We start from the raw sequence: 24,916 nt of genomic DNA, 5'->3' as shown, positions 1-24,916 counted from the left end.
CAGAATATTGCTTTGCTTATTTGGAGATGTGGTTGTTTGGCCTGACCTTGCGGACAATTGATATTATTTACATCCACACCCAACTCTTCGACTGGGTGGATGTTTGCGACTCTGAAACTCCACCAATTACTCTATCGACTCTTCATGGCAATCCATCTTCGTTTTGGACCCATTTGATACTTTTACGGTATAACTAGCTCCGGTTTGCTAACTTTCGTGTTTGTAATGATTTGAATTGGGTTATAGCAAATCCACCTTGCTTCTTGATTTTTCAAATGGTAGCACAAGTTTCTGCTGCAATTCACGGTTCGTTTATCATTGTTTTAAATCCTTGATTTCTATTCGACCATGGCTTTTGACCTGACTCTTGTATTGTAGATCCTCCCATGTCCAACCCAGCCATTTCTGATGGCAATGGCCCCAAGTCTGCTACTCTAACTAGCCAGACTCCTCCCAATCTGACTGTTTCATCTGCTGACCCATGCCAGACTCCCTCTCCTCCTACTGCGGACGATGCCAATGCCATGTGGAAAGTGATTGGAAGTCCTGCTCGTCGTGCGTCTGTTGTAGATGGTACCCAGGATGTACTAGCAGCCATGGCTGCTCGTGCGTCAGATTTACCATCCGGTCGTGCTATACGTGACCGTGCACAAACCACTCCCAACCACCAACACAACGGCATTGAATCCGATCTGGATGCTCCACCAGGGTTCGGTCCCGTTCCTCATGGACATCACAATGGTGGTGCTGTAGGGGGCAGCCCGTTTGGTAAAGGCGACAATACTCGCAGTCTAACCAACAGTCCTTCTAGCAAGGCATCCTGGGCTGGTGTTTCTAAACAATGGGGAAATGCTCCCAACCAATCTGCCATTGTTGCCTCGATTTGGAACAATAGCACTCCTGCCTCGACAATTGCTTCACTTTCTGCCGAAAAGGCATTTTTAGAATCGGATTTGCCGTCCCGCCATTACCGATCATTGTCGTTTGTTGTTAATGCGGAACAGTCTTCTCAACAGTTTGCCGCTGGAGAAGCTTTCCGAACTCGTTTAGGCGAAATGCCCCTTCCTTCTTCTCTTGAAACGTCCGAGTTGACCGAGGAAGAGTATGCCGCCATGCCAAAGAGTAGATCTCGTTCAAAATCCTCTTCAGCTATTTATAGAACCCATCCCAATGACGGCTCTGCATCCATGATGCCAAACCATGAGCAAATTCCTGATATGAGCTCAATTTGGCGTCAGTCTGAAACAGACTACTCTCACGATTTAATGGCTCATCGCCGTTCATCAACTCAGCCCAACCATCAAATGTTCATGTGGGAGGCAATGCGTTCCAGCAATCTAGCTACAGCAAACGATATGAATGGCATCAACACTGAGGAGTTGCTTGAACGCTATCGACAGCAACAGGCAGCACAAATTCGACGCTTTTCTGTCGCACCCAGTGTAGTAAACCGTTTTATTACTAATCACATTGATGCTGCTGATGTCTCTGGTAGTGGATCTGATTTCGATATTGGACGTCGTCGCCATTCGCTTGGTGGATCTGCTTTGGATCAGAATCGCAAGGCCAATATGCGTAGTTTGAAGGACGGAATCAATACACTTGCTATTAGCGATCAAATTGAGGAGATTGACGACTATTTTGAAAATACCGAAAATCGTGTGCGTGCCTGGGCAGAGGCAGGTAAGAATCTGCAAATGAATCACGCTCCCGAGTCTCCAGTATCAGCCGTATCACCCGTTCCACGCCAGATGTTCAAGTTTCCTCTTTATGTTGTCGAGTTCAAGGCTGGGCGTGTCGACTACTTTTACACAACAGATAGTTCGGTCGGCGCTATTAGTGTTGGTGATTTAGCTATCGTCGAGGCTGATCGTGGCAAAGATCTTGGAAAAGTCATTGATACTGGTATCAATTCGTTTCAAGACTTACAGTTATATCAAGCGACACACCCCGACGCATTGGTGGATTCTCATATGTCCAATAAGGAAGTATATCCCAAGCGTATTTTCCGTCTTGCACAAGGCCAGGAAATCGGCATGCTATTGTCCAAGGGACAGGATGAAGCCAAGGCTATGAATGTGTGCCAGGTTAAGATTCGACAGCGTAAACTCGCCATGGAGATTGTTGATGCCGAGTACCAATGGGATCGTCGTAAGCTTACCTTTTATTTTGTTGCTGAGCGTCGTGTCGACTTTCGTGAGCTAGTGCGTGAGCTTTTCAAGATTTTCAAGATGCGCATTTGGATGTGCGCAGTAAACCCTATGCGTCAAGAGTAGAATGTTTGAATTTTGATCTACCACTGCTTTTTCACTGTCTGAACCCATTTTTGGAGTTGTGGACAGTGTATAAATGTGCATATAGTGGTGGGTATCATTATTTTTTCTGCCTCGCTAAGATATTGGATGTGTACAGAATCTCTCCACCTTTTTTACAAGATCAAATTACAACATCGTTTTTACAAGTAAATTTTATTTGACACTAAAGATTTTGAGTGTAAGTGGTTGGGTGGTTAGTGCGTCTTGCAGCTCTAAGTTTTGCAGACCTGGATCGGCTGTTTTCTTGCATTTCTTTTTCATCTGGCACAACTGGATGGGAAATGAGTCAGGGTTAGGGTTTAGAAAAGAGTGGGCAAATGCAAGTTTAACGTACTTGCTTTTTTGGACAGCGGAATCATGGATGGTTCACGTCCAGTCTCTTTTACAGCGGAAAAGGACGCCAGCTGATCGTGCATTGTGACGAGAGTATAATGATCCATACTCAACTCCTCGTCAGGGTTAAACCCACTCCGAACTCTTTGTCGATCCTGTTGTTCCCGTTTTCGTTCTGCAGTTTCTAGAGCAATCTGAGACTTGACTCGTGTCGATTCTCGTCGTGACTCTTGCTGAGTCATGGGCGGAGGCAGTTCATCTGGTGTTACACCTTGAGCACATGCCTGAAAGAAACGTTTTACAATCCGATCTTCTAGAGAATGAAATGTAACCACTACGCATCTTCCATCGGGCTTGAGCAGACGCTCTGCCATGACTAGTCCCTGTTGAAGTTGCTTGAGCTCATCGTTGATATAAATCCGTATGCTTTTTAGTGTAGCAATTCAAACAGTAGTATCAATATATAGTTTGGAAGCAAACAAAATAAAGCGATACAACTTACGCCTGGAACCTAATTCAGCAACCACGTCCATTCAAACATTGAAAAAGAATACCATTCATTCCGAGTCAATCTATACGATCAAGTTAAAGGAATAGCCTGTCATGACTTACGTTTTCATTGCAGGATGTTTGTGACCTTGCTGCCAGTGCTCTTCTTTTCCAACAGCCTTGGCAATAATTTGTGCAAGTTGGGTTGTTGTATTGATGTACGTTTTACTTCGGATAGCTGCAATCATGCGTACAATCTTGTATGCATTTTTTTCTTCTCCGTACTGTTGGTTCCACATCAAGACAAAAGTAAACATGCCACTAGTCAGTATGAGTTGCACAACTATAAAGAGCGAATTTGGTCATACCTGTTGAAGAATGCGAACAAGATCCATCTCAGGATAGTCTAATCGAGCAACGATTGCGGCAATTCAAAAAACAAATCATCAATAAAAATATACAAGCAGATATTGAAGATACTGTTGACTCAACTATTAATTACTGCTTCGGCTGTAATGGTTCGTGATACTTGTCGAGATTCGTCTAGATTTCCACGTGAAGCCATTCTCATATCTGTTTAAGCCCAAGTATAATAAACCAGTCAGTACTCCCATGACTCAAACTATTGCCAAAAGCAACCTTTTCTTAATATACCTAAAGGTCCATCTTTACGAAACGAAAAGCCCCGAGATGCATCGTCCAATTGATTGGATGAAATACCGATATCAAACACGATGCCATCCAGACATGCTTCACTAAAAACAAACGAGTGGTTTAATCAACCCAACATCAAGCCGACTGTAACGATTGGATTGAGAGTATACGTACTGTGATGCTGTATAAGGTGCAATTAGATTTTGAATATCGCTAAATTTGCCATGAATGGGAATTAAACGGTTTTTATACTCTGGCTTGAGTGACATATCCATGGCTCGTTCAATAGCGAGCGGATCCTGATCTACACAAAACACCTTGCAATCCATTTTATCTAGTCATCAAGATTAGTTGTGAATGATTTCAACAGTTGGATTGATTCACCAGCAAGTTGAGTGGGATCTGAGCATCATCAATGGATCAAAAGTGGTAGGATTTAGTTTATTCAGACCAACATATCCAGAAACCCAATGCCATGCTGCATAGAGTATACTACAAAATCGGTTTAAATAATAAAACTCGAAAGATAGAGTAATGGTTCGAGTGTTGAATACAAATTGATGAAAAAGATCTTTACCCAGTAGAGCCTTGGTATATCCTCCATTGCCAAATGTAGCATCACAAATCAATCGTGGTCGTTGAAAACGGACTCGCTGACTCTGTCTTTCTCTGGACTGAAGATCGAATTCAGGAGAAAGAATATCGACTACAGGCACTAACAACACAGGTTTATGGTCTGGTTTTGTAATTGAGGATGGATTTAAAGTGGAGATTGATTGTTTCTGAATGATTGGATGTAATAAATATGAGAGTTGAAGTAGATTCTTTGCAGGACAAAAGGCATTGCAATGTTTTAGTAGTCTCTGCTGTAGTCGCATTGTGATGTTCATGATGGATTGAAATGTGTTGTCAACGCAAATCTAATTAAAAAATTAAAGCGAGTTTATAATCCAACTTGGATTGCCGAGCATGACATGATTTGGCTTGGATAATAAAATCTAGCAATGAATATCTTGACGAGTTTAAACAGCCAACTTGACAGTGTTTTATATTCATTGAATGCACAACACTGTGCAAGGGTCACTCCCTTTCATTGTTCAAACCAAGTTCTTGCTGCCATCTTCAATGGCGAATTCAAACGCTGTTTAAAGCAAAGGGCGGTTGATGCTGTTTTCCCAAACACTTGACAAGACACGGACAAAATGGTGAGTGATAAACTTACTGCATTGATACTGGAGATACTTGCCATGGAGGGTTCGATGTGTGCATGCATGAAATGGTTTGCTGAGTGTGTGCTGGCATGGCAGGAAAGTGCATGACCAGCACTGACGGCCAGTTGAGTGACTGCAACTCGTCGGAATGGGACTGCAGCATGCACCAGGATCATTGGCTTCTTTCTAGTTTCAATCCATGTCTGATTCCATTTATTTCATCATCATTATAATAGGCACAAAACTCTCAAGGTATTCAAACACTGCTCGAGGCCGAGAAGGAAGCATCCAAGATTGTTGCAAAGTCCCGTCAGTGTAAGTTGTATTGCACCAAGTGCATGTGTTTGAGCAAGAGCCATTTTGGGAATGCCATCATGCAAGGTAGCTTTCAAGTCGAAACCACTTTAACCCTGGCAGACTATGCTCGTGGTTGAGTAGTGTCGACAGGAAAGCTTTGTTTTTGGTGACTTTATTCCTAGGGTTGCTGATGCACATTCTTGGTACTTGTCCAATGACGATACCAACCGACTGCCTTCAAACCATGCTTTGCAACCCAATAGAGTTGTACTGTTGCAAGTTTTAATTGTTTTTGATTCTGTAGATCGAGTACAGCGTCTAAAGGATGCTCGTCTTGAAGCATCCAAGGAAATCGAGGCTCTCAAGTGCCAGCAATCCATTCAGTTTCAAAAGTTTGAGCAGCAGGTGTGTTGAGTGGTCTTGTTGATACGACATACTAGGCTTGATCAAGCCATACTCTACTTTGTAATACACATATTTTCATTGACTTGGAGCTAACATAGTTTATCTCCATGTGAATATTCAAGTTTTCCGGTGACTCGGACGATTCCGTCATCAAGGCACAACAGCAAACCGAAGAGTCTTTGGTTGAAATTAATGCTGCTGTTCTTAAAAACAAAGGTGCTGTTATTGATAAGCTTTTGTCCACTATCGTCAAGTGCGAGCCCAAGGTAACACCTTTTGATCAAGTGATTTACTTGAATCCATTCGATCTAGTTGTCATTAACATGCTTTCCAACTCATTGTAGATTCACGTCAATGCTCGCGTTGGAAAAGCATAACCATACTAATACTTGCCGAGTTCATTCCTTGGTTTCCGTTGAAAGAAAATTCTTATTGGTTTCTTTGCATTTTCATATGGAAACTGACTGTCTTGACCACCAATTTGGAACGAGTTTACTTTACAATGAGAAAATAAAGACTTTCAAATGTGGCAAAACTACTTGGTTTGAGACGTTTACCATATAAAATCTAAAATATTTGAGTTTACAGTATCCAATGACAGTCATATTCACATAAAATGGAATACTGGATCAAAACAACAACTATTCATATCACAATTTCAGTAATTGCAATGCAAACGCATTCGAGTTTTAAGATACAACATGCACGCTTAGAGTTTGTGTTGATCTAAAAATTGAGAATGTCTAGCAAAAAAGTGCAACGAATATTTAACCATTATTTATTCCAAAGCAAAAAAGACTGCAAGATAAATACAAAAGCGATTCACTTTACGTGAATACGACTGTAAATCTATTCAAGATGCATAACAAGTTCAGTAAAGGTGGCAGGCTTTAGCGTGTTGATTTTGTTCTAAACACACAATAATGTTAGTACATCCAAGTAAGATTTGCTTGCTTTTCAATCCAAGCTTAGTATGGAATGTCGTAAATCGACTAAACACGATGCATTTTACAAGTCTGGTCAATGTCTAATAAAAATATTACCTGCCATAACTCAACCTCCTTTTCCACTCGAGCTGGCTCAACTCCAACCATTCGAATTCCTTGCCAACTTGAAGTGGGATAAGACACATCCAATTGCAACACAAACATTCGCCCGCTTTGTGTATTATGTATCATGGTTTCTCCAAGATGTGCATCAAACATTACATTGCTATTAACCTTTTGCAACTCAGTCATTTCCTGATTTCGTATATGCATGTTTTGAAGCCGTGAATATACCGCACGCACTGTGAACGACAACGCACTGTCCAATTTTGAAAACCCAGCAGCCACATCCAGTATATCATCTACGGGAATCATGGCATCAACAACCTGTGCTTCAACGCGATGATAGAATTGCCGAGTGTTTGAATCATCAGTTTGTGGATCGGTTATGATTCGAATTAAAACAGAATATGTTGTATCGACCCCCATTTCATATACAATTTCCATATTGGAGTCGGAAAGTGCACGGATTTCGCGAATTCCACTACACTTGTATAATAGAGCAATCGTTTCTTGATACCTATTTAAATTACGTGCCAGTAGTTAGTTTCTATCTTCTCAGCCTGCATAAAAAAGTGGCAATAGTCTATCCACTCATCCTTGAATACGACCAACTTGCCATTTTCCAAGTTCTTCTACTTGAGGGTTCTTGCTTTTTGATATACGCATGGCTTCGGCTGCATTTTCTTGTGCTTCATTTCTCTTGAGATCTAAGCAAGCCTTGTCCGTATTGAGCTGTGTCCTTTTCTCCCTTTGTTCGGCCAATGCGTTTTTTTGTTTGGCAATTTGAGAGCGAAGTTCTGAAAGTTTTTGTGTCTGCGACAAAGTGCTTTTCTCCAGCTCTTCAACCACGCTCTGACACGACCAAAAATATATTGAATTAATGCGCTAAAACAACCTACATTCAAAGCATCAGTGATACATGAGCGAGTAGCTTACAGTATTTGGGTTTACAGTATTGACTATGATTTGATATTGAGAATAGTCTGCAGTAATATCAGACACGAGATCTAAAGCTTGTTGTTTCTGTAAAGTGGCTTGCTCATATGCTAAATTTTCAAAAAATATTAGAGCTGCTCGGTATTCCAGATCATCCAGAACTCAGATCGATAAAGCATAAATCAAAGATGCTGACTAATCTACGTGAATGATAATTACCTGCACATGTAGATTCAATCAATTCGTATATCTCTGTCTTTTGTGCCTCAAAATTGGTCTTTTGGGTTTTGAGAACCTCTTTACTTTCCTTGACGCTTTGCTCTAAACAAATATCATGTCATGGATTAGAAAGCTGTACCGATCATAAAAGCAAGTTATGGTGTAATCAATGTATTATTCAACAAAGCTATACCAAAGGTCTGAAGAGTTTGAGCAGTTGCAAACTGGGGTGACACTTGCAAGATACAGTTTAAAAACGATTCCTTGGCAGCCTGCTCCAAGTAGTTGAACTTGAGCTTTGAAAACAACTCTTTATGAAAGTTCTTTTCTGCACATGTGTTTTGTGGATGGGCAAGTAATAATCGCCGGATGTCCAATTTTTCTGTACGGTTGTCTGCATTATCAGGAAATACCTGACCATGGCCAGCTTGAAGCAAAACATTGTCACCATTCTTTCCTGAATCTCCAGCAGATAACTCTGTCTGGAACTTGGCAATAAAAGAGTCTTTTAGTTTCTTGAAATAGAATTCCTGAGAATCCAGTTCTTTTGCAAGCCTAGATCCAGTTTGAATTATCATTGGTGAATAGCATATAAATGAGTTAATGATTTGAATAAACCATACTTGATTGTATATGATTAAACTTTGCAACAACAAAAAGCTCAAGTAGTTGGAATCGAATGAACGAGTAGTGTTGCAGATTAGAAACAAGAATCTCCATTCAACCCAATACTCGTATACAACTTGGTCAAACTACAAAGCAACAGTCTACACACATAGTAAGTTCCTGAGTGTCCATCATATCTTCTATGGGCTGCAGAGTATCTTCAGCAGCAGCAGGAATGTCCGCAAGCACAAGAGTTGCAGTGTCTGAATCGGACATGATTTTTGGCTTAAATTGGTTGCAAACAAAAAGTGAACAATTTATTGCTTTCGCAAATCTATTTATCGAGCAATGGCCTGCCATTCTCATTCCATTTCGATGTTTTATTTTATTAAAACTCTAAAAAGAATTTGTTTAGTAAACACATTAGAGTGTTGGTCTTGTCAAGCAATAAAAGTAATTACCAGAATTCAAACTGTTCAGGAATTTGTGTTGGTGTTTTTGGATCAAATAGCTTCCTATAAACGCACTGATACTACGCATTCATTCTCATGTCTAGACTCGTCTGCATATCATGTCTGAAATCTAATACAAATCAATTCGAATTACAGCCGTATTCACGTGAAATGAAATGCTCGTATTTATCTTGAAATAAACAATGGTTGAATCTTGTGCTTTCCTACTACAAATTAACTTGGATAGACATTCTCAATTCTTCAAAACACAAAGTCCATTATATGATGTTTAAAAATCAAACTATGGATTTGAACCTACCCTTTCTCCTATTTTGGTATAATGATTCGTTGTAATCCATATGTTGGGTTGGACTGTTTTGATGTTGCTAATCAGACTCTATACAGACTTCACTTTACTATATTTTAAAAACATACGTTTGCGTTCTGGTTCAAGGTTGCACGCTCCGGGAATGCAACTATTGTCTCCATGCCAATTATCCAGTGCTTGGCTTTGATGAATGGAGAGTTGAACAATGTGGGATTTGCTAGAGTCGTGATATAAACACCCGTTCAGTTGTTTATGCAAAAATAGGCACGGAAAAGAAATATCATTAAGCTTTGTCAAAAAGTTCAAAGAACACAATGCTATCCAGTAAATTCGGTGTCAATTATTTGATAAAATTGGCTTTTATTTAATGTTTCTTTTCACATGGATACGGCTGTATATAATATTGCTGAACTAGGGCCATTTATTTATGTTTCTAATCAACTTTGGCCATTCTTTCCAACCAACTTTGTATTGTCGCCAATCGCGACATTTTGCATCTGATGCTAAGCAATAGTTTTTTAAATTAAAAAAAAAGAAATTGTCGCCAGGATTTTCAATTTCAGTTTTAATTTAACCTCCATTTAAACTTCCATTTAAATTTAAGCTAAACCAAATCTTGCAATTTTTGCAAACCAAACATTCGTCCTGTCTCAAACTTTGCTATACTCTGCTATTTGCATACTTATTACCTTATTACTTTTTTACACTTTTAAATATGTATCCGTGGGCTAAGATAAGCATGACTAAAATGCCCGAGTGTCAATTCACGGTAAGTAGCATGCTTTTTAAAATAATAGTATTGTTTAAATGGTATTTTATCCCATATTCAGTCTGCATCAAGTTGCAATTGATGCATACTATGCCTTAATATCAGTGAAATAGTTTTACGATATTACAGCACTTACAATTTTCCATATCTACCTTCAAATGAATCCCTGGCATTCATAGGCACCATCCACTGCCTCGGCCAACAATAAAAAGCCATCTAAAAAGACCATACGTCGCGCCATAAATCAAGAAAAGAATACTGCGCAGGTGAGTTTGACTGTATTTTGAGCACGACTATCTATTAGTTAATAATACCCGTTAATTTTCATCCACCTGGAATTGCCAGATTTCTCTTGTAGAGCCACTGATGACTGCCCCCACAGCATCAGCTACTACTCGTGTATCTCCATTCACTAACTCGACTATAGTGGGCCACAATGCCCTACCAAAAAAGCACTCGAGTGAAGATACAGTATCTATTGTTGATGTACCCATCAAACCGACTTATTTTACAACACTCAACTCAACCAGCACGATTCCTCGTCGCGCTTCTGGTATAGCTTCACAATTATTGACCACACCATGGACCCCACAAACTATTCCTACTCAGGTATTAAATTAACGTATCATACTCGATATGATGTGGTATCGAATATATGCATTTGCTAACCATTACATTTCATGATATATTAAACTGCTGATAAAGGTGTCGACGCAACCCATCTCAGTTGCAATACCGGCCAAGTCAAGCATGAAGACAATCTCTTCGACTAAATATAATCCTATTGATGACATTTCACTGTTCAACAGTGGTATTCCGACCAAGTCTTATCATCTCGGCATACTAGCACCAGCTGTCACGGCAGACAAGTCTGTTTTGGCTATTGAGAGTACTAGACACTCTGTGAACCATACCATTGATTCGAATTTAACTGAAAGCACCAGCAATGTGGACTCTACTATCTTGCCACATGTTGACTCGTGTATTGCATTGAAACCAATTTATGAGTCAAGATATCCTTTTTCAAATGAAGTGATTTGCATGGTTGCCAATGCAGTTCATATACGGGATATTACCGTGCTTGAACAACTTGCACGTCTATTTACTATCTACACGACTGGCTCGGCACATTCAAAGGTTGCTGCCAGACAAGTTATAACAACTAAAACAGTGGCCACGACAGTTCCAAACAGCATATGTAATCCTGCTTGTCCAATCCAGTCTGTAGCTGTAAATACGACGCGAAAAACTTATTCCATCGCTGGGCCTGTTATAGATTTAGTTGCTATTGTTCCAGAGATTCCAGCCATTTTACCGGTTTCTATTGCCAAGCCAAGTCATATTCAATCAACCACCATCGAGCCTTTCGATATCCCTTTACCTGATACAGCATCAATCGAGACAAATGCAACCACTCTTCAAATAGATACATCTTTAATAAATACTAAAGATGTAGCTGAAGCAGCCGCAACAACTTTGACCATTGGCAATACCTCGAATACCAATACAATTCTAGACCCATGCAAAAACACGACCAGCAAAACCTTGAGCTATAATTTCAAGGTAATTTGCAACTATCGCTCCATTAAAGCATCCATGCCTTGCTATATCTCTAATTTCTGCCTACTTTATATGAATTGTATTAATTTTGGTATTTACATTTGTTAGGACACCAAACTTGACTCTGCTGTCGATCTTGGCCAACAACAGGCAGAGGTTCTTTCTGATGAGAACGATGTGTCTAAATTAAACAAAGCACCTTCAATTAAATCAAAACAGTCAAAAAAGGCTGTAATTACAGTGAGTTGATACAAATGTATTGGTCATGGTTGATATTAAGCACCCATTTTGTATTAATTATTGTGAATTTGACTCCAATTCAACTCTAGTCTTGGTGGGATTGGAATTTGGGTGATCCAATTCCTGTTTTTCCTAATTCGAAAACAGTAACTCCCATTCCTTCCCAACGATCTCATCAAACACGCACTACCATTAGTCGCACAAAAGTCGACGATATCCAATTACCTGCAGAACAATTACATTTAAAAAAACCAATCATCACATCCAAAGTACTCGTTACCGAGATCAAATCAACTACCAAGGCATCGAAAAAAACTGCAATTGAAGCAGGGTTCGTGTCTGCTCCTACTTCCAAAACTTTGTGCAATACAGTATTTGGATATGTCAAACCTGTCGAGTCGAAGCCATCTGCTCGACCTGATACTGAAATCAAAACACAAACTCTCACCAACAACACTGCTATTCCAAAACAATCAAATGCCGGTGATTCAACCGTGCCCAATCGCTCCACTGATCGTAAATACAGCAATATATTTGGATACGCCAAACCTGTGGAATGCAAGTCTGCATCCACCACCACCAATACAAATCGTCGCGCTACAACTGCCAATACAGCACAATCTCGATGATTGCCCAACTACATAAAGTTGAAAACATTTAGCCAGAGTTAAAATCCATTGATTGAATGGAGATTTTAGCATTTTATTGCTCCATTATGACTGCATAGATATCTTTTAAAGTCACTATTGATTAGAAAAATAAACAAGCTTGCAAGTTGAGTTGATATTAAAAGAATGAGAAATCATGAGCTTATTCAGTCCAATGTCTGGTAAATGCATTTGTAATATTGAGTGATGGCATTGCCATTCAGCCAGAAATAACGGGAAATATATGTTAGTAGTATTTCCAACTGTAAATCCGGTTTAGATCTGAGGATAGAATTCAAGATGTAACTAATATCCAAACCAACTTTTCGCACTATTGACATTCAACACAAATGCGCTTTCTATCCGTACTGGTCAGTGGACTGTGCTAGTTTATATTTTAGTTATTGAAACCATGTTGAAAGAAATCCATTGTGTCGGACTGTATCATTCTTTTAAAGACGGCTTGCATTTGTACTGAGCCATTCCAAGATCCAGTCAATCGATTTTACATCAAGTACTGACAGGAGTCGTAATGTTTAGGAATATCCAATAGCTACTAAAGCTGTGGCATTTCTTACACTTGTTCTGTCTGGATTGTTGGTCTTGTTACCACCATTGGAAACTGATTTGTCTAGTCCAGATGCATTGGGTGGTGTCAAGCCTTTGTTGACTGTTGTGCCCAGTTATGTTTTGTTTCGACCTTGGACACTGCTGACAGCTGGCTTCACCGAATCTCGAATTGTATTTGTAAGTCTTTGGTATCCAATAATGTATACGATTCTTAAAAATAGGTGATCATGAAATAGCCTATTTCATAAAGGTTGTTGGATAGTATGTGCATAAATTACAGTACTGATTTTTAACTATGCATGAGTTAGTTGCTCATCAATATCCCATCGTTACTATTTATGAGCAGGTATTTTGAAAACAATTGGGGAACAAGGCAAGTATAAATTGACAAAGGGATCAGTTTGATCATGTCGAGCATAACAATCCGAGTTGTAAATGACTGCATTATTTTAATTGATTGAATTCAGCCAGCTTATCAATCACTATTTTATCAACTTTAACAGAGAACTCGTAAAATACATTATTGTGGTTACACTATGCACGTACACGGCTACAACTCTTGCATTGTATCTCACCTATGCGGCCTCCTTGGATCTTCAGTATCTGTATGTTGATGGCTGGCATTACCATTACAAAAGTATCTTTGGTTTACTTTTTCAAAATTTAATTGTATAGATTTGGTGTTCAAGCAAATGGTCTTGGCGGACTTTTATGTGGATTTGTAGTTGCATTCAAACAAGCAGTTCCAGAGCATAGCATATCAGTATTCAAATTGGTGCATATTCGAGTAAAGGTAAGGTTGGTTGAATGCCGACTTTCAACTTTCCATTTACTTTTGTTCTAAATCTATTAGATGTGACTATTATTGAGACTTATTGAATTGAGTAGCATCTTCCATCCATGATTTTTATAGCACATTTTATTCTATACGCTATTGGGTTTATCCATGTGGCATTGTATATTGAAACGTTTGGCATGATTGCATCGTGGATCTATATTCGATTCTACAAGGTTCAGGACGGGATTCGTGGCGATCGCAGCGAAACATTTTCCTTTGCTAGTTTCTTTCCAGATGCATTTCAGTAAGCCTTTTATTTACAGATGGAGTGTATGTTTGGCAAGATACCAAATGATTTATTGAATTCTGGTTTGCAATGGTTTCAGTTCAGTTCTTAAACCCATTTCTACTATAACGTATCGGTTTATGGTCAAGTACCACTTACTTCCACCACTGCCTGCTAGACCGGTGATTGGTGGTATGGACAATACACCACAACGGTTGCCTGCAGGTTCGGATGGTGCAGATGCTGAGCGAAGGCGGTAAGAAGTCAGATCTGGGTTTGGCTGCAAAGTATATTTAGTAAACTGTTATTGCATGTAATATTTAAATATAGTGCATTGGCATTGCGGACGCTAGACCAGAGATTGCAGAATATAGAAGCACCGGTTCAACAAACATCGATTCAGATGGAGAGTATCACTCCACTGCAATCCGATCCAGATGCAGCTACTAGTCAGCCCAAAACCAACAGTTCCGAGTAAAAAATAAAGTTTTGAAAATACTATGATAGAAAAATTCATTTCAAGTTGCAGTTTATTTGAGCAAGTCGTTCTTAAGAACGCCATAGTGAGAAGATTTCTCCTGGGAAGTCTGGAAACGACCATGACCGAACTTGGAGGAAGTGTCAATAAACTTGAGAGAAACCTTTTCAAGAGCAGAACGCTTGGTGTGAACAAGAAGAGATTTTCGGAGAGTAACGACTCGCTTACGGACACCGGGACATGAACCCTTGATCATGAGCCAATCCTCGTTGATCATACCGTAGTGAGGGAAACCACCCATAGGAGTGATATCCTTGGTGGTAAGATCAAACTCGGTTGAAGCAGAGTTTTTGTCACCAGCCTTTCCAACACGGTAGACCTTTTTGTTCATTTCTGTACGATGATGATAACCGTCTTGACCAGCGCGAGGAACAGCAAACTGGACACGAGATGGATGCCATGCACCAATGCAAGCAACCTTACGGAGACCCTTATGAGTCTTGCGAGGAAGCTTCTTGACACCCCAACGAGCAACAACACCCTCGAAACCGTGACCCTTGGTGATACCAATAATGTCAATCATCTCATCCTGTTCAAAGATGGAAGAAAGCTCGACGGTTTTCTCGAAATGATCCTTGGCCCAAGCAACCTTGTCGGCAACAGATCCACCGTTCAATTGAATCTCCATAACGTGAGCCTTTTTGGTTCCAAGTCTGACTTTTTGGATCTGAGTGTGGCAAATGACACGAACAACCTGGCAGTATTTTTGAATACGCTGAAGCTGAGACTCGATGGGCTTGGCATCTGCCTCGGTGTACTTTTTGGCGTACTTGGTAAATGCCTTCCTCTTGGACTTGTACCAGTTCTTGTAGAATCGACGACGAACTTCCTCAGAAAGATGCTCGGCCCAAACGGTAGTGAGGGAGCGAAGACCACGAGGGGTTTCAACATAGCCGACAACACCAACAACAACCATGGGTGGAGCCTCAATGACAGAGACAGCCTCGACAATCTCTTTCTTGTGCATCTCTGTTGAAATTTACGATTTTTTTTCACAATAAGCCATTAGTATGAATACAATCACAACAACAATGCAAGAGACATACTTGCTCCAGGACGGTCAAGATCACGAACAATATGGGTCATTCCAGCCTTGTATCCAAGGAAAGCAGTAAGATGAACGGGCTTCTTGGCATCGTCACGGGGGAAAGACTTGCACTTTCCACGATGACGACGTGCACGCTTACGGGGAAGGAAACCAAGCGAACCGTGGCGAGGATGTTCAAACTTACAGTGAGACTATAGATGGATGATCAATGGATGAAGCATGTTAGTTGGATGGTTCTCATCAGGCATGCACACAGTGGATGGATGAACAAGTCCAGCCTTACCATCTTTGACAAAAGTGCAGGAAACTGGAGTTAGTTTGCGTGTTGGTTTGTAGCATAAAATTACACGTGATTTTGAATCCTAGTCACGTGTAAATTAAGCTGCTGTAAAAATGAATTCAAAGAGTTCAAAAAGCGAATCTGAAAGTCAATTCAAGAATAAGTTTAGTGAATTTAGAGTGAATTCAAGGAGTGAATTTAAAGTGAATTCAAGGAGTGAATCTGAGAGTCAATTCAAATACGATTATCAAAGTGTTGAACATTTCGTTTGATTTTGTATTAGACTTACCATTTGACAATGCAATGACTGGCACTTTGGAACGACTTAAAACCACCTTTTCTAGAAAGGGCAGTTTGGCTTCTGATACAAATACTACAGAACAACTCTTATCTACCGATTCATTGTCTTTAGAAACCTCAACTGGCCCAGCTAGAGCTTCCAATCTTGCATTAAAACACACTGCTCCACATCTGGATTTGGCTTCTATCTTGGCCTGTCTGGATAATACTCATTCCACACCTCAAACTATTACTACAAACCTTCAGAAAGAAACAGCTTTGGTCCAACTACAACAATATATTTGTACTTTTGATGTTGCGTCCATGCTATCCGAAATTTGGAACAAAGTTCACCCATGTCTGGCCATCAAGCCATTGATGATGCCTGCAATGCAGGTCATGGTGGCCATGCTAGAGACCCACTTTGAAGCCTGTGACTTGCTGAGACTGTCTTTCTTTAATGCAATTGCAGAGATTGAGCCTTTTGCTCCTATTTCTACAGATCCCGCCAGCATTGATCCACGACTTACTATATTGTGTGTGCTGACTAAAGATGGCCGAGATTTGCGCCATATTGAACATGAATTGGGTCCGCTGTTGCTGGCTTCTGCTCAAACACTAGAGTGTGGTATTTCTGCGCTCAACAAACTTGGCAATACATCCGATTCACCCTTATTAACTCCTGATTTTGTCCAACTGGATAAGCTATTGGTGTTTATATCAAAAGTTATAAAATTCTCGTCCATTCATCTGCGTAGCGATATCTTGGCTCAGTTGCTGACACATATTACTCGCCTCATTCAGGTACCTATAGTAAACGTTCCTACAAAAATACAGTGTCTGAATTGTTTGGATGCATTGGTAAGATATGGCTCGATTCCGCTTGTTTTTATGCGTCCAATGATCAAGAGTCTGTGTTTTGCTGCTCAACATCCAGATCTGGACGAACAGGCTTGGGCCATCTTTAACAATGTCCAGCATTCTCATCACTCTGCTGGAGCTACTGCTGAACTATTCGAAGCAATGCAACTTTCTCCACAATCTAGCTCTTTGGGTGACGATCATGACGACACTGTCTGGATTACAATTGTTCTTGGCAGTATTTCTTTATTTCAGCGGTTGTTTGAGAATGCCATGGCATTAACATCCACCACTACTACGCCCGCCTTTTTAGACTCTCTATTTCCTAACTCGTTTATTCTTTCTCATCTTGCATTTCCACTCAAGCACCAGCTCACCATCTTGGCATCGCATGCACTTTTGGCAATTGTCTTATTTCTAAATATACAGCAGTCTCATTTCTCTGTTCTAGAATGGGAAATCTTGGTTGATATTCACGCCGCGTCTGGGTTTATCTGGACCTCCCATTCACTATCCGACACGACACCAGATGATAGTGCTCCTATATCAACATTACGTCAACTTCATTCACAACTTGAAGACCGTTTGCAATTTGTATTCTTTTCTAAGCTGTCTTTATTTGCACAATCCACTCTGATTCGGTCTTTGATTGCCCAATCGAGTCAGCTTTCATCGGAAAAGTGTTTGTTTTTGCTTGAACAAATTCCCTTGACGTTGAAGTATCTGCTTGATCTTCCTGAATACGCTGTGACCATCATACGTTTGATGGACACGCTATACTTTCCCAAACAGCCCCCTCCATCCATCTCTGATGAGAGTTGGCCCGAGATACGAACCAAAACCTTTTCGCTATTTGTAAAACTTTATGGAACATGGTCTATTCAGGAAGATGAAGACTCTGTTTTTTACCAACATGTAAATCTTCTTGTAGATCGCATTCTCGTGAATTTCTGCACAGACACAATGCTTGATGTTGTTCGGCCAGTGGCGGAATGGATTCTTGAACTATGTGTAGATGCAGACCTGTGCGAGCTGGAACAGCTGATGGATACGTTTTTGAGACGAATCGCCAATATCACTGCTTCTCCAGAATCACGAGTATCTGACTTGTTTATGGAAACTCAATCCAAATATCAGTCTACTGTAGGATCAATACTGGATTTGGCGCAATCCTCGTTTAAGCCTGCTGGCTTAGACTCTACCAGCTCGGTTCACGGCATGTACTCATTAATATCGCTATTTCATTTAATAGTTCAACGTCCTGGTCAACAACTCCCTGAAAATGCTCCCACTATAGTATTTCGCTGGATTGTAAATCTGTCTAAATGGGACAAAGTAGTACCTGAATCATCACGCCTTGTAGCATGTCGTTTTCTTGGATCATTTCGCGCTGATGATCATTACGGAATATCATATAGTCTTTTGTTAGACATGGATAAACATGTAGACGATTGCGCAGACTCGACCAAAAGAGTGCATTCACAACGACTATACGCCTCGGCCATTGCAGTCACTTTGGTTACTGACGATACACCTGCTTCCACATCTCGGCCAGTACTATCTACCAATACTTCAATGCCATCTTTTTTGATATCACCAGCCACGGCGACTACAGCTGGAACTGCCGCAGCGTCAACTAACACTATTTCACCAACCTCATCATTACCAAGTGGAACTGCACATACTGATACTTTTAATTTTTCACATATGTTACGCCACGATGTTTTGCCTATTGGAGAATACCTGGAGGCGGTGATGACTATTTTCAAACTGGAAACTCAATACAGCATTTTGCATGAAACTCTTGTTAATATCACATTGCAGATACAAAACCATCTTCTTTGGCAAGATGCCCACTTGCAAATGAGGCAACTTCGAGCACTACTTTGTGATATTATTATTACAGAGCGTGTCGCCGTGTCTATTTCAGCTATTCCACAAGAAATTCGCAAAGCAGACATTTATCTCTCATTTTTTAAATTGCTTGTGCTTTTATTTGGCTTTCGGTTTTTGTTCACTAAATTACAACAGGATGAGCTTGTATCGGTGTTTCAGCTGACTCTTAATCGATGGCCTACAAACGCCAAGTTTTGCATCCAGGCACTCTCGTTGGCACTATTTGAGATGCCCATGAGCATTACTAAACATCTGCCCTCTATTCTAATGAAAATATCACAGACTACGTCACAGGCGCTGTCTATTCCTAATTTGGAATTCCTCTCTGCTCTTGCTCGTGTTCCTGAATTGTATATCAATTTCACCGAAGCCGACTACCGTCGCGTGTTTGGCGTTTCAATCCAGTATATTCGTTTGTTCAATAGTAACTTGGGTAGTGGAGACTCCTCTGTATCTAGTTACATTACTGAGCTTGCTTTTCATGTCATGTCTCTGTGGTTTATGAGTTTAAAACTTGGAGAACGTCGCAAATTTGTTCCATTCATTATTCATAATCTTGTCGCTACGTCAAATATGCCGCAATCTGCTACTTCTGCTGGTTTGCTTGCCACAACGGGTCAAGCAGCAGGAATGGGACCCGCTCCACTGCAACTCAACGAGCATGTTGAGCTTGTGTTGGAAATGATGGCACAAAACACATATGTGGATTGTTGGCCCAAGCCTAACAATGCGGCATCGAATCGTATGACTACTGCTTCTTTGACTGGAAATAAACTAGCGACGCGATCATGGATCCAAGGGAATGCACTGCTATCCATTGTGGTTGCCAAGGAAACCGGCTGGACAGAACTTATTGTTCGCCGTCCTTCTGGAGTTGTATCGCTTTGGATACATCTTGACAATGCAACACAGAAAATCAATAGCTCTGGACAGTCTGATTGGCTTGCGCAAACTTTTTCTTTGTCACCTCTGGTTACACTACCATCGTTAGAGATGGTCACAAATCCTATAGCGACAAATGGTAAACTATTGGTTTGAGCATTGCTGTCTTGTTTATAATATTCTAATCTGATATATATTTGCTGCGTGTCTTTACTAGCTCGATTAGAATATGCACATTCTCGCTCTGCTTCGACAGGCTCTACAAAAGGGACGTCGATTACACCATTAACTATGCCTAAAATGGATCCCAAATGGCTACTTAACGAGTCGGATACTGCTTCAGAACAGCCCTTGGATATAAACAACGATGTGACACCACTATCGAGAATTCGGCGTACGCGATCGATTTCTATTGCTCGTAAAACCCTGAGTACATCTCGGATGACGTCTAGTCCACTTTTTGAACTTCCTACTGTAGCACCAATTGACTCTGCTACAGCTTCTGTATCAATGCGTGAGGAACAACAACCTATAGAGCCTGGATTTATTCCCATGCTGTTTTTCCCCTACCCATCAAACCAAGTGTCTCAGGATGCGTTACGACCACTGCCAGATACGGATGCCATCAATCGTGCTATTGCTGTTCTCGATCGTACACCTGTCATTGAGCTGCACAAGATTGGTATTGTGTACGTTGCACCTGGACAGTCGACTGAAGTAGAGATTCTTTCCAATACGTATGGATCGCGAACATACACTTACTTTTTGCATTTGCTCGGAAGATTATTTCGTCTTGCTGGGTGCCGTGATGTTTATGTTGGTGGGCTGGATATTTCTTCAGATACACTTGATGGAGAATTTGGATTGTGCTCTGCAGATGATCAGCGCCTTGCTCAAGTCATTTACCATGTTACTACACTTATGCCCAATCGAGACTATGATCCAACATGCACCGGCAAAAAGCGTCACATTGGCAACGACTTTGTATCTATTGTATGGAACGAGGGCGGTATATACAAGCAAGATACGATTCCTGGACAGTTTAATTACTTTTATGTTGTTGTTGAGCCACTTAGTTTATCGTTTTCAGAGAACGCAATTGCACCTGGGGCATACTTTTCAAACGAGACATTGTTCACATCTGCCTTGTCTAGCGATCGGCGTCAAGGCCGTCACAGTAAAAATACAGGGAATACGGGAGGCTCAATATCTACAGAAGGGCAGTCACAAACCACCACACCAATCACATCGCCTATACCTGATTCGAGACATGATCCAATTCAAGGTGCTGGTTTGCGAGACAGCATAGGAAACTTTACCGACGTGGCCAATACGAATCAGGACAATAGTCATCGTACTGGCATGAGCAAATTTTACACTTCCCTTTTCCGTGTATCCATTCTGATTCGATCAGATCTACCTGATCCTGGACAAGTTGCACAAGTTCCTAAAATCGTTACAGGTGGATCGTTGGCTGCGTATGTGAGGCAACTTGCTGTACATGCCAATATGTTTTCACAAATCTATGCACAAAAGGAGCATTCTACTGGATATGCTTCAAATGCACGAGAGCGACTACGACAAGTAAAACGAATTCGGGAGCGATTGGATGGAAGTGGAAGTGCAGTAAAGGGAGATTCTCCACTTCCACCGAGTACATTGACAACTTTGCAAGATAGTTTAGATTTTACCAAGTATATGCAATGAATAAAGATGTGTTTATTCTCGAGATTCATAAAATGGTTGAGCTGTATCATGATTGAATATCACTTGTACGAATTTTGAATGATAAAATGCTTACTACTGAATTCTTATTACTTTTGGTTTGGAAAAAAAGAGGTCAAGTCCTCGAGTTTCGAGATTGATTGTTTCTACAATCAAGGAGATTTCACGCGAATATGCTGTTGGTTCTTCAACGACTGTTCTAGCATTGAAAATTCCTTATTCGACTCTATTTCCAAGTCATCCAGTACCTGTTCCACAGCAGTTACTTCTGGGATATAGTGCATCAACATATTTTCAATTCCATTTTTCAGAGTCACGACAGACGAATCACATGTTCGGCATGCACCTCTCAACTTTAGTCTTACGGCACCATTTACAAAGCCCATATACTCAATGTCCCCACCATCTTCTTGAATGGTTGGACGAATACGTGTATCCAACAGCTCTTTAATCATAGCGACCGTCTCCGAGTCTTCAGGCAGGATCATGGTATCAGTTGGACCTTCAAATGCAACTTTAAAGAGCGGCACTCCCGACGAATAAAAGTCCATAATAGCGCCAAAAATATCTGGCTTGATAATGGACCAAGCCACATCGGGAGATTTGTTGACCGTAATGACATCTTTTCCAAAAAGAACTGATTTAACTCCATCGATACGGAATAGGGTTGAAGCTAGAGGGGACTGCATTGCTTCACGAGCAGAAATAAACTCTCGAGTGCTGGTAGTGCCTTCGGGGAGAACAAGTTTGCCAGGTTTGAACTTGAGAGAATCAAGATTGGGTGTGGATTCAGTTTGAATAAACATGGTGCGATCTAATTCAAATAACATGGTATTATTGTTGGAGTCGAATTGATATAAATCAGGTCTGGCAGATTAGTCACATTGCATAATAGCTGATGGATCGGAATTGAGAATAAATAAAGGCATTCAAAAAATTACAATCAAATAACTGAAAACCAGATACTAACATTGGACCATGGAAGAAGACTTGGGTTTAAATGGATTAGGCTGAGCAAGTTTGATCAATGGGCCAGAATGTCTTGAAGCCATGCAGTGCATTGATGATTTCAAACACAGGATTTCATGTCTGGATGAAAAGCAAAGACTCGGTAATGCAGGCCTGCATGCAGATTGCAGAGAATACGAGCCAGTTCCTAATCTAGCAGCAAGCGCATTACCTCGAGAGTATCTGGCAATCATAAAGTGCTTTTCTTTGGGTTAACGCAATGACTAAAATTAGAATGTAATTTGACAGAGCATCACGTGGATGATTTACAGCTAAAACGTGATTTGCAGATTTCACATTTTGACTCGACTCGACTCTGCGTCAGATTGCGTTGTCGATTCATCCTTGACTCTGTTACAACTCTATCTGCGGGAAGCCATTGTTGATCAATGACCACTATTCTAGAGGAACGTTCATCTGAAACAAATGACAATCATGATTCTTTACTCAAAGGTATCTACGCTCTATTTAAATCCATTCGTGGCTACAACTATTGTATCAAGGTTTAAACTGCTAATTTGATTCACTATTCTGTCGATAGAGTTTGTTCTGCAGCCGTCATCTGAAAGAAAATGGAAACCAGGTAGCGATATAAAATCTACTTGAGAAGTTGCTTTTATTGAGCGACCATTGGCAATGCTAGTGCTGGTCAATACTGAAAGAATTATTTGTACATCATTGAATGGTTTAACCAGACCATATTCCAATCTATAAATCGGTACTGATTTGATACTTTTTATCAATAGATTTGGATGATATATTTTTTCACGGAGCCAATACTGCAATTGTCAAGTGTGCTACTTTTTCCATTATATATGACTGGATGATTGCTGCTAAATTCTGGCGTGCTTTACTGATACTGACAAGATACCCTAACACAACCTTATTGCCATACTTAGACATTCTTGGGAGCTACTTCGAGAATTGGTGCGATTCAAAGTCACCACCGTCATCCAAGATCGCATTCATGAAGACCAAATAGATCCTGCAAGCACTCCGAGTATTTTTGAAATGGAAGAAAGAATCATGGAAGCTCTCGAGTCATTATCCAGGTGCAGTTGTCTATTACATTTGTTTTCAAATTGTATAAACCACTATTCCTGCTTGCGATCAACAATTTTACAACCATATTCACACAAATGGAACATGTGTATCTTGCATTGACTGCCTTTTGCTTTGGAATAGACCATGATTAAATGTTGCACAATGTTCATCGTATGATGCACACATTCAAACTATAGTTTGAACTGCTCTTTCTCTTCATTTGGCATCACCATACATTGTGTATTGTCAAATTCATCCATTGCAGTCCAGATGTTGGGTTTGACTGTTGTCAATACAAGTCTGTACACACTCCTGTATCCTAGAATCGCATACATTCGCGGTTTGGTTCAAGAGAGCAAAGATTACAGCCGTTGTTCCATGCCAATCACCCAATGCTCGACTTGGATGAAAATAAGTTGGGGATTGGACAGATACCAAGGATGTGGGATTTACTAAAACTGACATCCATCATGTTATGGTACTGGCTGTTTACTCTAGACACTCTTGATGTTCTATTTTACGTGAATACAGCTGTAAATACAGCAGGAATATGTAGCCACGATGTTTAAACGTATCGCTTGATCACTATTCTAACCACTTTCTAATCGGGTTACCCAGTGCACCATTTACATACCAGAGACTCTGCGAGTTGATCATACACCCACGACTATACCATAAAACGTTGGAAAAGTATCTCCGAGCAGTGGAAAAAGTGCTTTTGGTAGCATCCTACACTCCAGATACCTACTATACGCCTGCACCCCTATCCAGTCCTGCAGAATTCCGTGTCCCTCCTACAGATGGTCAAAGCCATATCCCAGGACCGCTAGCCTATTCTTTTTCCACAACATACATGCCTGTATCCGCAACGCTTCCCTCAAATTCAGCCAAAGACGCAGATGTGTCTGACAATGCTGACCATACTGCAGATAGAGATGCCGTATGTACCAGCACCGTCCAAACACATTCAATTAACCACGATGATCCTATGGATACCAACTAACCCACAGCTATCGATGCTTCAAAATGGAGAATTAAAAACGCAAGAGAAATTTACTATTGTGTATTGTTTGACACATCCACTACCATGATCTGTGACTGTTTTGTCAATGAAATAAAATATACAATAACAAACTGCTTGCTTTTCTATTGGTACTTACCTATACAACCATTACACAAAGTAGGATTAGGGTTAGTACGAAAAGTGTTGA

At 40.5% G+C, this 24,916-nt stretch overlaps 10 protein-coding genes across 10 annotated transcripts; 6 read left to right on the top strand and 4 right to left on the bottom strand.

Annotated features, from left to right (window-relative positions):
• Positions 1-1,751: 1,751 nt before the first annotated feature.
• Positions 1,752-2,276, top strand: BATDEDRAFT_8650 (uncharacterized protein; the record flags this gene model as incomplete). Its single annotated transcript, XM_006674970.1, has 1 exon — positions 1,752-2,276. One exon carries the CDS (start codon positions 1,752-1,754, stop codon positions 2,274-2,276), a length of 525 nt encoding a protein of 174 aa, XP_006675033.1.
• Positions 2,277-2,478: 202 nt separating this feature from the next.
• Positions 2,479-4,681, bottom strand: BATDEDRAFT_21617 (uncharacterized protein; the record flags this gene model as incomplete). The annotated part of the gene is made up of 7 exons (XM_006675271.1): positions 2,479-2,585; positions 2,650-3,074; positions 3,261-3,421; positions 3,506-3,543; positions 3,792-3,892; positions 3,966-4,125; positions 4,369-4,681. The coding sequence occupies 7 exons, from the start codon at positions 4,679-4,681 to the stop codon at positions 2,479-2,481; spliced, it is 1,305 nt and encodes a 434-aa protein (XP_006675334.1).
• A 312-nt stretch (positions 4,682-4,993) lies between these two features.
• On the top strand, positions 4,994-6,235 carry BATDEDRAFT_84701 (H(+)-transporting V1 sector ATPase subunit G; the record flags this gene model as incomplete). The annotated part of the gene is made up of 5 exons (XM_006676236.1): positions 4,994-4,996; positions 5,239-5,317; positions 5,604-5,704; positions 5,827-5,970; positions 6,049-6,235. The coding sequence occupies 5 exons, from the start codon at positions 4,994-4,996 to the stop codon at positions 6,079-6,081; spliced, it is 360 nt and encodes a 119-aa protein (XP_006676299.1). The 3' UTR covers positions 6,082-6,235.
• Positions 6,236-6,553: 318 nt separating this feature from the next.
• BATDEDRAFT_85788 (uncharacterized protein) lies at positions 6,554-8,790 on the bottom strand (the record flags this gene model as incomplete). Its single annotated transcript, XM_006675938.1, has 7 exons — positions 6,554-6,613; positions 6,748-7,239; positions 7,366-7,605; positions 7,690-7,799; positions 7,909-8,010; positions 8,102-8,463; positions 8,684-8,790. 7 exons carry the CDS (start codon positions 8,788-8,790, stop codon positions 6,554-6,556), a joined length of 1,473 nt encoding a protein of 490 aa, XP_006676001.1.
• A 1,219-nt stretch (positions 8,791-10,009) lies between these two features.
• On the top strand, positions 10,010-12,492 carry BATDEDRAFT_21614 (uncharacterized protein; the record flags this gene model as incomplete). Its single annotated transcript, XM_006675270.1, has 6 exons — positions 10,010-10,063; positions 10,243-10,329; positions 10,409-10,672; positions 10,769-11,626; positions 11,732-11,863; positions 11,953-12,492. The coding sequence occupies 6 exons, from the start codon at positions 10,010-10,012 to the stop codon at positions 12,490-12,492; spliced, it is 1,935 nt and encodes a 644-aa protein (XP_006675333.1).
• Positions 12,493-12,922: 430 nt separating this feature from the next.
• BATDEDRAFT_21613 (uncharacterized protein) lies at positions 12,923-14,622 on the top strand (the record flags this gene model as incomplete). The annotated part of the gene is made up of 7 exons (XM_006675269.1): positions 12,923-12,981; positions 13,146-13,257; positions 13,552-13,685; positions 13,756-13,873; positions 13,969-14,162; positions 14,245-14,400; positions 14,475-14,622. 7 exons carry the CDS (start codon positions 12,923-12,925, stop codon positions 14,620-14,622), a joined length of 921 nt encoding a protein of 306 aa, XP_006675332.1.
• Positions 14,623-14,674: 52 nt separating this feature from the next.
• On the bottom strand, positions 14,675-16,302 carry BATDEDRAFT_29178 (ribosomal 60S subunit protein L3; the record flags this gene model as incomplete). The annotated part of the gene is made up of 3 exons (XM_006675564.1): positions 14,675-15,651; positions 15,729-15,921; positions 16,300-16,302. The coding sequence occupies 3 exons, from the start codon at positions 16,300-16,302 to the stop codon at positions 14,675-14,677; spliced, it is 1,173 nt and encodes a 390-aa protein (XP_006675627.1).
• A 2,711-nt stretch (positions 16,303-19,013) lies between these two features.
• Positions 19,014-20,999, top strand: BATDEDRAFT_8501 (uncharacterized protein; the record flags this gene model as incomplete). The annotated part of the gene is made up of 2 exons (XM_006674947.1): positions 19,014-20,032; positions 20,360-20,999. Coding segments are annotated over 2 exons (1,659 nt in total), but the record flags the coding sequence as incomplete, so codon positions are not given.
• An 806-nt stretch (positions 21,000-21,805) lies between these two features.
• Positions 21,806-22,483, bottom strand: BATDEDRAFT_9276 (uncharacterized protein; the record flags this gene model as incomplete). The annotated part of the gene is made up of 1 exon (XM_006675037.1): positions 21,806-22,483. One exon carries the CDS (start codon positions 22,481-22,483, stop codon positions 21,806-21,808), a length of 678 nt encoding a protein of 225 aa, XP_006675100.1.
• Positions 22,484-23,050: 567 nt separating this feature from the next.
• On the top strand, positions 23,051-24,708 carry BATDEDRAFT_21609 (uncharacterized protein; the record flags this gene model as incomplete). The annotated part of the gene is made up of 4 exons (XM_006675268.1): positions 23,051-23,114; positions 23,408-23,453; positions 23,561-23,713; positions 24,324-24,708. The coding sequence occupies 4 exons, from the start codon at positions 23,051-23,053 to the stop codon at positions 24,706-24,708; spliced, it is 648 nt and encodes a 215-aa protein (XP_006675331.1).
• Positions 24,709-24,916: the final 208 nt, after the last annotated feature.

The sequence above is a fragment of the Batrachochytrium dendrobatidis genome (assembly GCF_000203795.2).
Source record: "Batrachochytrium dendrobatidis JAM81 unplaced genomic scaffold BATDEscaffold_1, whole genome shotgun sequence".
In the NCBI taxonomy this organism is placed as follows: Eukaryota; Fungi; Chytridiomycota; class Chytridiomycetes; order Rhizophydiales; genus Batrachochytrium; species Batrachochytrium dendrobatidis.
This window is presented reverse-complemented; position numbering and strand designations above follow the sequence as displayed.